Below are 12,128 nucleotides of genomic sequence, written 5' to 3'. Positions count from 1 at the left end.
ACTGTGTGTGATTTTTATTTTAAATTATTTTATATTAAGCTTTTTGGTCTGAAATTCTCATCTCGACGTTGTCTCCTAGCAACAACTCGAGGAAGAAGCAGCGAAGCCCGTAGAGCCAGAAAAGCCAGTGACCCCTCCTCCGGTGGAGCACAAGCACCGCAGCATCGTTCAGATCATCTACGATGAGAACAGGGTACGTCCTCCGAACTCACCTTCCATCTCTGATGGTGTTATTCAGTTTTCTGTCTCGGCTGCAGTTTGTCTCGGCTGCAGCCACCCATAAAGCTAATTTGTCTGTTTTTACCTGGGATCACAACATTTCTTCTCGATCCTTGCAGCAGACGGGCTGTAACCGTCTCTTTAAATTCAGTTTTTCTCCATTCTGCCTCTTTCTCTTTTGAAATGAAGCATTTGCTTTGAACCACAGTGGAGCTGTATTAAGTTGCTTCCACTAAGAAATGAACATTTCTTTCTGCTTCTTGCTCAAACATCCTGACCACAAAACACGACTGGATTTTGATTCTCAGAACAATGATTCAACTGTATCCACTGTTGCTGCACTTTCTTGTGGTTTTTTTTCTTCTTTTTATTAATTTGGCTGCAGTGGAAAAGAGTTGGGATGTGTTTTCAATGGAATCTTGAAAAGATTTGACCATTAAAACTTCTTAAAAATCACTTAAAATTACCTTTTAAAAAGTGGCGTCCAAACCTTTTGTCACTCCGATCAAAGTTATCAGCTCAACAACAAAAAAACTCTTTTATTTTTTTTTTATCTACTCAACAATAAACTAAGTATAAACTATTCCATTTAAACAAATTTATCTTTTTATTTTGGGCTCGACTTAAGAAAATGAAGTAATATTTTGTCTGTTTTCAGCGATTAAAAAACAGGGTCTTTGTTTGAAAATCACACAGACTGTATTTAATCGAGTTTTAATAGAGAAACTAACATCAGGCTTTGGTTCGCATAGGTCTATTTTAGAGAGTAAGGCAATGAGTAGCTGTTGTCGTAGTTACCATGGAAATAAAAGGAAACCTGAAAACCTTTCCTACAAAAACTACTTTATTCTGGAAGTGGGCACTTTAAAATGTTCCGATTTAATGAAGCTCAGAATATCATTGACTATATACAAAGCTTACAAAAGCTGCACACAGACCTGGTTCAACATGAAATACATAAACTATGAATTTGATTCTTTAAAAAGAAAACTAAACAAATATTAAAAACAACTTTACTTCAGTTAGAGGGATTCGAGTGTGGAATAGTTGTGAGGCATTCAAAGAGTTTTTCACTCAAAATAAAAAAAAGAAAAGAAATTATTTGCTAGATAAATACAATAAGGTTTGATTGTTTTCTTTTGGGTTTGTCTTCAGATTCAGCTGGAAATCTCTGGAGATGATTTTAGGAAAATATACAAGAAAGATTCTGTTGTTTTGATTTCGATAATTTGCTGTACTTTTTTAAAAAAAGTGAATGTATAATAAGGTTATGCTTCCTACAATTTTGTGTTCTTGCCTCTAGCAAGAATTTTAATATTGTTTATTCATGTTTTTTTTGCTTTTTTAATTTAAATTTTTTGTCAGCAATGTGTTTTTCTTTTAACTTTAACTTGTATATCGAAACGTTAAAAAAAGACAGAGGGGAAAGACGATTGTAGTCGGGCGACCGCAAAAAATTCAGTCTAGGTGCCGCAAATGGCCCCCTGGCCTCACTTTGAACAGTCTCGGGATAAAGGAACTGCGTTTCATGAAGTTGGAAAACCATTTCTGTGGGGGTCACTGCAGTTCATGGCTGGGAGACAGCGTTGTGGTCGGAGAGTGCTGAGACTCTTTCTCCTACTCAGTCAACCATTAACCCTGGAGGATGTGAAGGCGCTCGCTCATGCCAGTTAGTCTGGCAGCTGCACTTGTTTGTCCCGTCTGTAGATGAGCTCGGGAAATTACACACTGAGTCATTATTCTCCTAATGATCTTGTCTCAGCTAAAAATCTGCTCTGACCCAGGAAGAATCTCTTGCCAGCCTCCATAATTATTTTCTTGCATCACCATTTTTTGCTCTTTTCCCCCTTGCAGCCCTGCAAGCTGGTCACTTGCAGGGCCTTAAACTTTTCAATTTGTTGACATGTCGCAGCTATCAATATTAGTGTATTTAATTAGGATTTCTACTATTGCACTAGCTCAGGGGTCTGCAACCTGCGGTTCAGGAGCCACAAATGGCTCATTGGATCTTCCAAAATGGCTCTTAATAACTTTGGCTAACACTAGCGAAGAACCAACGAATGTTTCTAAACTTTGTTATGCAGGTTTGGAGAGTTTCTCTACTTTTTTCATGAAATAATTTCACTTAGGGGTGGGGGATATGAACTTAAAAATTTGTCACAATATTTTGTGATACCCTTGACAATGACAATGATAAAAGTGACAATTTTTACTTTAATTAGGACACCAATCGCACAAAAAGTGTCATTTGTATCACTAAACTGTTCACAGTAACTCATTAAGCTTCTGTTGTGATGTCAATGCTTTCTTTTCAGAAAAAAGCTGAGGAGGCCCATAAAATATTGGAAGGTCTTGGCCCCAAGGTTGAGCTGGTATGTTGATTAATTGTGATTATTTTATGGATTTTTTTTCTTTAGCTTTAAGGATCTTAAATGATTAGAGATGCGCCAATTCAAATTTTGTCTAGACCGTTTTAGAGGTGGGTAGGATAGCACTACTTCAACATATTTTTACTCAAGTAAAAGTAAAATGTAGCTGTCCGAGAAATTACTCAAGAGTAAATAAAGTATTTGGTTAAAAGGCAGCTCAAGTAATGAGTAACTGATAAAAAATAAATTTAAAAAAATTAATCATTTAATGTTAAAACATTATATCTTGAGTCGGCTGAAAATTTAAAGTTATTTTGGCATTTTAAGGACCAAAATAAATAACGTAATTACAAAATATCCAAGAATTGTACATTGAATAAAAGTAGTGGCACTTCAAAATAAAATTACTCAAGTAAAAGTAAAAAATACAGCAAAATAAACTTACTCATGCAAGGAAATGGTTTCTAAAATGTTACTTAAGTAGATGTAACTAGTTATTATCCATCTCTGCAATTTTTACTGCTTCCCGATTTTGTTTAAAAATGGAAGATGTAAATAAGGATGGCATTTAATTCTTGCCTTACAGCAATGAGTGATGCTTAGTTATATGCGTGGAAAACACACTTTTACTGATATGTTACATCAAAGACAAAAGTTTGTGTATATTTATGTGATGAAATGATGTCCCAAGATGTAAAGGATAAAACCTCCTTTTACCCTTCTTGCTATCTGTTAAAAATCTCGCTCTCTCTTTTAATTCAAGTGATATTCAGACATGTTTGGAAACGTCAAAAATACTTTCTCACGCATCTTTTCTTCCTCCATCATGTTCAGACACCTCACCGCCTAACATTGTGTCAGCGTCCACACACAAAAAAAAAACATATGTTGTTGTTAGCAGAAGCTAGTAGAGGCTCACATACGACTCATTTATTGAGAAGTTTTCATTTGGCTCCGCCGGTCAGGGACGGTCAAGCTAAAAATGATCTAATTTCAGTCACTAGCAGATTTCTCGGTTTGTCCCTACTACTAATGCAAGGATGACATATTGCACAGCAGCCAGAATAATTATTTTTTGCTTCTTCTTCTTTTTATTAGCCTTTGTACAACCAGCCGTCAGACACAAAGGTGTACCACGACAACATCAAAACGTGAGTATCTGTTTTTATTCATGTTGTTAGCGTGCCGCCGCAGACGCTCGCCATGGAAACCGTTCAACTCCGACCCGAGGTCTCATAAACCTCTCTGATAATTCAGTCTAATCTGATTGCTGAGTCACCTGGCTGACTTACTACTCACACCAAGGAGAGAGGCTATGAGAGGAAGCGACGATGTGTGAGTGCGCGTGTGTGTTCAGAATAGGTTGCATGAGGGGTTGAAGGCTGTGTCATCTGAAACAACAAAAAAAAAGACCTCTTATCAGCGTGTACCACGAGAGCGACCCATCTGGCTCAGTGTTTTATCAGGACACAGAGCAATTCTGTGTGAACCGAGTGAACAGGCCACGCTCTCAGGGTCAATGGCCTCACTGCCCCCCACCCCACACACACACACACACACCACCAGCATTTGTAAACCAAAGAGTTCCCGGTATTTTGTATGTGTCTCTCTTTAAGCGCAAATCTTTGCTGGATGGATTACTGGAAAGATTCAGAAATGCCTTTTTTTTTTTTTAAAGGTACCTGCCAAACACAGACATAACATGTTTATAGGAGACTTTTTGACTTTTAGGTGCTTAAAATCTTTCAGCATGTTTAAATCTCAAATTAGATATTTTCCAAAGTTTAGAAAGTTCTTGATTTCTGTATGAAATCCTACAGAGTGCTGGATATTCAAATTCCACAGTTTTGTAATAAAGTGCAATCTAAGGTTTGATTAAAAGCCTAAATCTGGAAAATTGTATTTATAATTAAAACCAGGCATGTTTTTAAACCTAATAAAAAAGACATGGATGCATTTCTTTTTACCGTCTGAAGTTAAATCAGACTAAACTTCTCTTGTTTTAGGTCAGCTAAAGTTAGCAAAATTATTTGTATTTGTTAAATGCCAGAAAACTTACCGAAAACATTTTTTAGAGATTCTTTTCTGACTTTTTTGTATTTTATATTTAAGCAATGAATTTGCGCAGAATGGTAATTTACCTTCAGACAATTTGTTTGGATTGTTTCAGTGTGATAATTCCCAATGGCTCAATAACTTATTTATGTGTGTAATTGAAATAAAGGGTGGCTTATGTTTTCTATATTACTGAAATTGTAGGATTTGTTGTTATATGGTGTTTAAGGAGTGTGAGTGAAAGACATTTCAAAACACAAAAGTTTTTTCATTTTAGTTTGTCTAGAACTTTGAACACTATCACCAAGACATTATTAACGACAACCATAATATAATTTCAATAATAATTGAAATTGTCTTTTTTAAAATTATTTTTATCTCCTAAGTGTGCTCTTTTAAAATGCTCGAATTTTACTGTGGGAAAAGTTTATGAACCCTATCTTGAGTTTGCAACATGCAGGCGTTTTTAAAAATATATATTATTATTATTTTTTTTTTTTACATTTTCTAAACTCAACATTAAATCAGTAATATTCCTGTATAAACATAAAAACTCACTGGACTCCTGTCTTGTTTCAGAAACCAAGTCATGCGGAAGAAGCTGATTTTGTTTTTTAAGAGGAGGAACCACGCACGTAAACAAAGGGTAAGTTTCCTCACCCTGGAGTGAGCCAAACTTGCATCTTGTTTTATATATTTGTGTGTCGATATTATGGATACAACGTGATAACTCCTATCCTTTCCCATAGTCGGTGTAACAGTCACAGCCCAATACAACATGTGACCACTTGTCCTCATATGACCCCTGCTTGCAGTGTTGAAGCACTGGTTACAATTTATTCTTACATTTTTTAAGAATGACTGGCAGCACTTAGTTTGACTTTACGATGTACTTCCTTTTTACCTTATAAAGTGAACAAAGCACTATAAATTAGTTGCAGATTATTTCAAAAGCAAATTATTTACTTGGGCAGCTGTGTTGTTGGCTAAAATCTGATGAGACCACACAATCTGCTGACCTGTTGTCACAGAGTCGGTCATTCCCAAACAACGTTACGTGGTGTCACGTTTGCTTTGGAGCCAGTTTAATCCAAAATGACTTCTGAGAAATATATTTGACAGCAGAGTGAAGTTCAGAGTCTTTTTATTTTTTTTTTATTTTGGCCGTGGATGTCCTCATGTGATCTCTAAAACTGGATCTGGTCTCCTTAAAGGCATTTTTGAAAACTGGATTTCATGCCTGCAGTTCCCCCAGCTTCATGGAGGCGATTGCAACCAATCAGAACCCGTGTTCGCATAATGTCCTTTCAAAACTGTACAATAAGCCATTCACATTATTTTTGTTATTACACCAGTAGTGTTCAAACGTTTTGGGGGCCAAAAATGTCAAGTTGAAGGTACTCAGGGGGCCACAAAATTTTGCATTCATTTTTTATTAAATTGTATAAATTCTTTTTTTTTCTATCGGCTCAAATAAACCAGCATGTATGTTAACGAACCAGCTCTAGCTTACTGCGTCATGGCCTGAGCACAAGCATTTTTGGGGTGTCAAGGCGCATAAAAACTGCATGGCAGCATTATCAACAAGCCGTGTCAAAACAGAGACTAAACATCTGCAAACCGGTTTCCTTTAAAAATATTGTCAGCAGGACCAAGACTCGAGTTTATCAAGGACTGTGACTGTCTATGAATGTTCACGCAGATATGTCTTTAGAGGGAAATGATACTTTTAGATAAAGTATTATGACTGAAACAATTATCAGCAACGAACTTAGTAATTGATTAATCTTTAACAGGGGTATAAAGACACAGAAAAAGCCCAATGTCTGAAAGAACAACATGTTCAGTGGTGTAATTGAGCCAAAACTGTGGAAAAAATATAACCCTTTTGTAATTAAGAAAACAAAAATCTTTCTCAGAACTCCTCAAGTGGCATAGTTTTAGCTTTACCCACTTCAAATTCTGTGAAAATAAATCCTTTCAAATAGCTTTTTGCTTTCCGGTTATTAATTGCTTAAAAGAATAAATAATCAACAGATCAGTCCTGCAGTCCAGTTGACGTCAAGTCAAGCAGAAAGGGCTGAAATGTTCACATGATGTTAGAAGTATTTTTTAGCTGCAGACGCTTCCTTTGCTACAAATGATCCACTGTACGCAGTGGAATAAGTAAAAGAATGTTACATCTTTGTATTTTAGGCAATAAAATGTTTATTTTCATATTTTAAAAATGAATTATTTGTTTATCTTTATATTTTTGGTTTTCTAGTATTGTGTGAAAAGTCTTAAGTGGTTAAGAGAAAAACCTGCAGAAGGCGCCAGTTTTTATCTGATTTAACTGATAACTAAAATAATTTAGCTGCAGCCCTAAAGTAAAGTCAGGACGTTACAGTGATAATACACACCTTCTATAACAAATGCAACTGAAGTAGACAGAAAACAATAAAAGATAGTTTTCAAACATTTCTGTTCAAATAATGATATGTCGCTGCTTCGGCACCAAATCATCTTCAAAACGAGGCGACGATACGCTGGACCTGCTCACCGAGGTTCTTCTGACTCTGTGGGTCATGGTTGTGGAAGCTGTAAAATTATACAACCGCTGTATTATTTAGGGAACAGGAGACGCCTCGGTTTCCCCCGTTTGTTTGGACGCATTGTGTGGGGCAATAACAACTTTTGTATGCAGTGGAATAATAAATATTGTCACATCAAACAGCCTTTCTGAGAAGTGCCTTGCCAAACCGCAGCCTTATCGGTTATTTAAATATTGCAGAATCACCTTGTGTTTAAACACGCAGATCTTTTTTGTGTTGCTGCGGTTCAGTGAGTCTAACCTCTCTGGCAGCTCCTTGTCGGGTTCAGGCAGACCTTTTGGACCGTGAACAATGGCAGAGCGCTGGTGGCCTTGTGCCAAGAGGAAGGTGAATCGTTGGTCCCTCGCTGCGGAAGGTCGGAGGAAAAAAAAGAATAAAGGGCTATTTTGTCCTCGTTACCCTCTTCGAAAAACATTTTAACTCTTTCCCATCAAGGCATTTATGGATTTAAATAGTTTTCCTGACCTCGGTAATAAACAGTGTTTTTATTTGATGATTTCAACATAAATTTGTGTAATAGAAATGCAATGACCCGTTGAAGAGGGTTTGTAAACATAACGATTGCACCGGAGCGGATTGTGAATGGGACGGGAAACAGAAATGGAGTCGATGACAAACTGAAACCCACAACAAACAACTTCCTCACTCGCTCCTGCTCTGGTCTCAACCAACTTGCTTGACTTGTTTAAAAAAAAACAAAACAACAACAACAAAAAAACCAACTGCAGCATTGAGTGTTTAAAGCAGTGGTCCCCAACCTTTTTACCACCATGGACCGGTCAGGGCTTGGAAATTTTGCTGCGGCCCGGGGGTGGGGGGTGCACAGTAAAAGGCACAGTAAAGGCCCTCCCCGCCCAATTGTCGCGGATTGTCGCTTGCGATAATCGTAACTGATCCTCCTGTACTGTGAGCTGGTTCACGACGACTGATCTGGTCCAGTCGGTAGAACGTTGGGACCGCTCCGATCTAAAATCGGGTATAATCATCATTGTCTTGGCCCGACTATCGCAGCCAGTGGGGTTCTCCCTGACAGAGAACAAGAACACAACCTGTTAAAGGTAGCCAATCAGAAAGCGCAGTAACCTAAGCACGGAGGGGAAATCCCAAACAGTTGACATGGCACAACTGAGAGACAGGTGTTCTGTCAGATCATCATACGCTGACAGTATGTATTCTGCTACATGATATGTAGCAGAATACTAGCAGTTGCTATTCTGACAGAATAGCATACTTGCTATTCTGACAGCGTATGATGATCTGACAGCACTAGACAGAACACCTGTCTAGTGCTTAGTGCAGCAAATAGAGCGGCTGCTCACACCGTCATTTATCCAACGCCTTTTCTTTTTGTTACTGATGTTCGTGAGTGGAATCGGTTCGTGTGTGGCGTGTTGCTCCTGCCGTGTGGCTGGACACACGAACCGATCGAACCTGTTGGACTTTTATCGGCTCTGTGGTCACAGAGGTTTGGAAAATCGGCCGACAATTCTTAAATCGTGCCGTGTGAACCAGACTTAAGACTTACAAGCTCCACTCCTGTCATCTCGTCTCGACCACTGCCCTAACGCTTTCTGACTTTGGTCGCTATGGTAACGTTTACACATCCCTTCAGAATAAGATACAGATGCGCCACACAAACAAACCTTTTATTTTCATGAAAATTTTACTCTTGATAACGACAAATCAGTGGGAGCCCTGAGCTTGTTTCTCTGCAACGAGACGGTTCCATCTGGGAGTGATGAGAGACAATGACTCCCGAGGTGTTGCTTATTCACAACGTGCTTGGTCTTTATGTGGCGAAGCAGTTTGAAGGCTTCATTGCCTCTTTAGCGAGCCAGTCACCCCTGATCATGCAGAGCGGGCTTGGATTGTGGGAATCACCTACCGAGATAAATCCGTTGTCCTGTCTCTTCTCTGAGCATTTTTCCCTTCTCTAAGAAACTTTCCAAAGACATCTGATCTGTTTCTTACTCATTTTGCTGCTTGTGGGCTCTATGTTGGCGTTTAAGATGTAACCGAGAGAATCCGGTTAAAGGATTTTCAAAATAAAAGATCCTTCAGACTCAGATAATACATTAAACGGAAATATTTAATTATTTCTTGTGTGGCCCGCCACCAATTGGTCCACGAACCGGCACCGGGGGTTGGGGGCCACTGATTTAAATAACGCGCTCATGTTGTTGCTTGGTCTCCTACAGAGAATAGTTGTGACCATGGTTGGTAGACGGAGAAATTGGTTTTGTTGATACCATTATTGTTGCTCAGTCTTTTCCAAACATTTGAGGTCAAACCTGCAGATTTTGATTTTGATCAGTTTTGAATATGACGTTATGAGGCAGTGTTATGTAAAGTTGACTTTTTTGATCTTTACATCCTGTCATGTAAAGCTTATTCATTCATTAATTTGTGATTCCTCAAACATTCATTCATGTTTGAGGAATCCTTTAATCTTCCATTGCAACCATTCAAGTTTGTAAAATGTTTGGTCTCACCGCCTTTTCCATGCATCTCCTCCCTGGAGCTACAGCTTCCACGCTGAGCTTCCGCCTCACAGAGCAGCCCGCCCCAATTTCAAGACGTAACATTACTAAGTTCATATTTCTTTTAAGTTATATTTGATGTATGCAACATTTTTATAACGCTATATGCGCTACAAAATTGCACTGTGCCTGTAAAATGCACCGCCCCTTTAAGGAGAGAAAATTTAATTTGGTCAGAAAATGTAAAAAAAATTGAAAGATTATCTTTACTTACTTATGCATCTAAGCCACGTGGCTCTTTTGACTTCCCACAGTAAAGAACACACTAATATTTTTCATTATAGATACAACAACAAATGCAGGTTTGAACAAGTTTTTAGTTTTTGATGGAATAATTCAGGCAAATTCACAAAAGAAGTACTCTTAAAAAAAATAAAGGAAAATTTGAAAACTTTACATGTTTTCAAAATCAGAAATTGGCTTTATTGGGCAAAACTGTGTGGCCAAACAAGAATTTCAACTTGAATTCAGAGAGCTCAGAGCACGCAGACATTAAATGTATATAAATAAACTTTAGTAAAGAATTTTTTCCACTTTATTAGAGAAATGTCATCTCTACTTTTAAAATTTACAAACAAAAATAAAAGTTTTCTTTTAAGAACAAAGCAGATATTCATCAAAAATTATTATAAGCAGTCTTTTTTTTCAAACCATAATGTAACATTTTTATCTTTTTAATTAATCTTGGGAAAAAATTAATCGGAGTACATGCTGTCGGTTGCTGTGATTATGGACATAAAATGGTGGAACTCCTTATATTTTTCTCATCTGTATATAAAACAACATCCCCCTGTGGATTCTCTGATTCACTTTGATGACAACAGACTTCAAAAAGATGAGATCTTGCCTCGACTCCACGCATAAGAACAAACGCCCCTGATTCAAGAGTGCCGTTTCCCCTTCCGGTGCACAGGAACAGAAGATCTGCCAGCGCTACGACCAACTGATGGAGGCATGGGAGAAGAAGGTGGAGCGCATGGAGAACAACCCCAGACGTAAAGCCAAGGAGAGCAGAACACGGGAGTACTACGAACGGCAGTTCCCCGAGATCCGCAAGCAGCGAGAGCAGCAGGAGCGCTTCCAAAGGTGAGCATCATTCATTATCCTTCGCCACCTTGCACTGGTTTGATGAAGTAATGAAAATCTGTAATAGTGACAAAGTTCAACCTGTAAGGAGTATTTTTGTTGTGAATGAATCTCTGGTGCCTCAAGGTTAGGTTTTTATGTTTATATTACTAAATTCTTTTATTTTTGCTGTCAAATTTTTGTTCCAAACACAACTAGGAGATTGCATTAAATTTAGGGTTAACGGTTAATTAAATCTCCATGGTATTTTCCAATGTTAATGACATTAAAGTAGAATCAGTATTAAATAATAATAAAAAAAGCTTTTTATGATATTTTAATATTCCTTATATTGGGTGCAGAGTTCAATTTTCCTTCAAAGGCCTCTAGATACGTCAACAAACAAGATGTACTTTAATTTAATAAAAATAGAATGAATGCTAGAATTTACACTTTGAAGCATGAATGGTGGGTAATCCTTCAATTCCTTCATTTTCTGTTTATGCAAAACTAAAAACTTTATTTTAAAAATGCAGCATATTTTTCTCTTATGTGTTCTTGTTCTTAGAATATAAAAATTGGCATGTCTAATCTCAAATAAAATCTAAAATCAGTCATAAAAAGCGTGATTAGTGAATACATTTTTTAAATTTTTACATACTTTAAGGAATGGGCTTGCCGTGAAGTTGTATCTATAAGTAGGGAAAACAAGGTGGTATCTGATGTAAATCCATCGCCATAGCAATATCTGTGTGTGCAATATTGATATAGCAAAAGACTGTTTCTATTGAAATAACTGTTGATAATATGTTCCAAGTATTATGAACTTGGAACATAATAAAATGTTGGTAATATTTAGCCTGTTGAACACAGCCTAACAGCAGCTGATGCTAACCATAGATACTAAGGAGGTTACCCATAATGCTAAAGGCTAAATGTTACAGAGTGATGGAAGGTCACATGAAAAAGAGAGAATGAAATAAAATAAGAATATATTGCATCTAATATCAAAATTATTAATTATTCTGATGGGTAATTGGATTTAAAAAATGCACATTCTAAAGATATTTCTTTTAACCACTAAAGCCTTTTTCATGAAACATTATAAACATGTTAAAAGATAATCAAATGAATTTTAAAAATAATAAAATAAACATTGTATTTCCTAAAATGCAGTACCATAGCATTCCACTAATAAAATCTGAACAGAGTGAAGCTAAAGCTATACCACTTGCGTTGATAGGTATTTTGAGACTCAGACTTTTTCAATTGTATTAAAGCTGGAT

General features: G+C 37.1%; 1 protein-coding gene across 8 annotated transcripts in view; it reads left to right on the top strand.

Annotated features, from left to right (window-relative positions):
* ncor1 (nuclear receptor corepressor 1) overlaps window positions 1–12,128 on the top strand; it is a 71,975-nt gene that overhangs the window by 12,116 nt on the left and 47,731 nt on the right. For all 8 annotated transcript variants that reach the window (XR_004340955.1, XM_032576043.1, XM_032576047.1 and 5 more), the window contains 5 exons: window positions 80–193; window positions 2,535–2,591; window positions 3,687–3,739; window positions 5,223–5,289; window positions 10,691–10,863. Coding sequence is in view for 7 of the 8 variants with exons in the window: in XM_032576043.1 (XP_032431934.1) it covers window positions 80–193; window positions 2,535–2,591; window positions 3,687–3,739; window positions 5,223–5,289; window positions 10,691–10,863 (464 nt within the window). In the remaining variant the exon portion in view is untranslated. The remainder of the gene's footprint in view (window positions 1–79; window positions 194–2,534; window positions 2,592–3,686; window positions 3,740–5,222; window positions 5,290–10,690; window positions 10,864–12,128) is intronic.

The sequence above is a fragment of the Xiphophorus hellerii genome, chromosome 11, assembly GCF_003331165.1.
Source record: "Xiphophorus hellerii strain 12219 chromosome 11, Xiphophorus_hellerii-4.1, whole genome shotgun sequence".
Lineage (NCBI taxonomy): Eukaryota > Metazoa > Chordata > Actinopteri > Cyprinodontiformes > Poeciliidae > Xiphophorus > Xiphophorus hellerii.
Note: the sequence above shows the minus strand (reverse complement) of the source record. Positions and strands in the feature narration are given on the sequence as shown.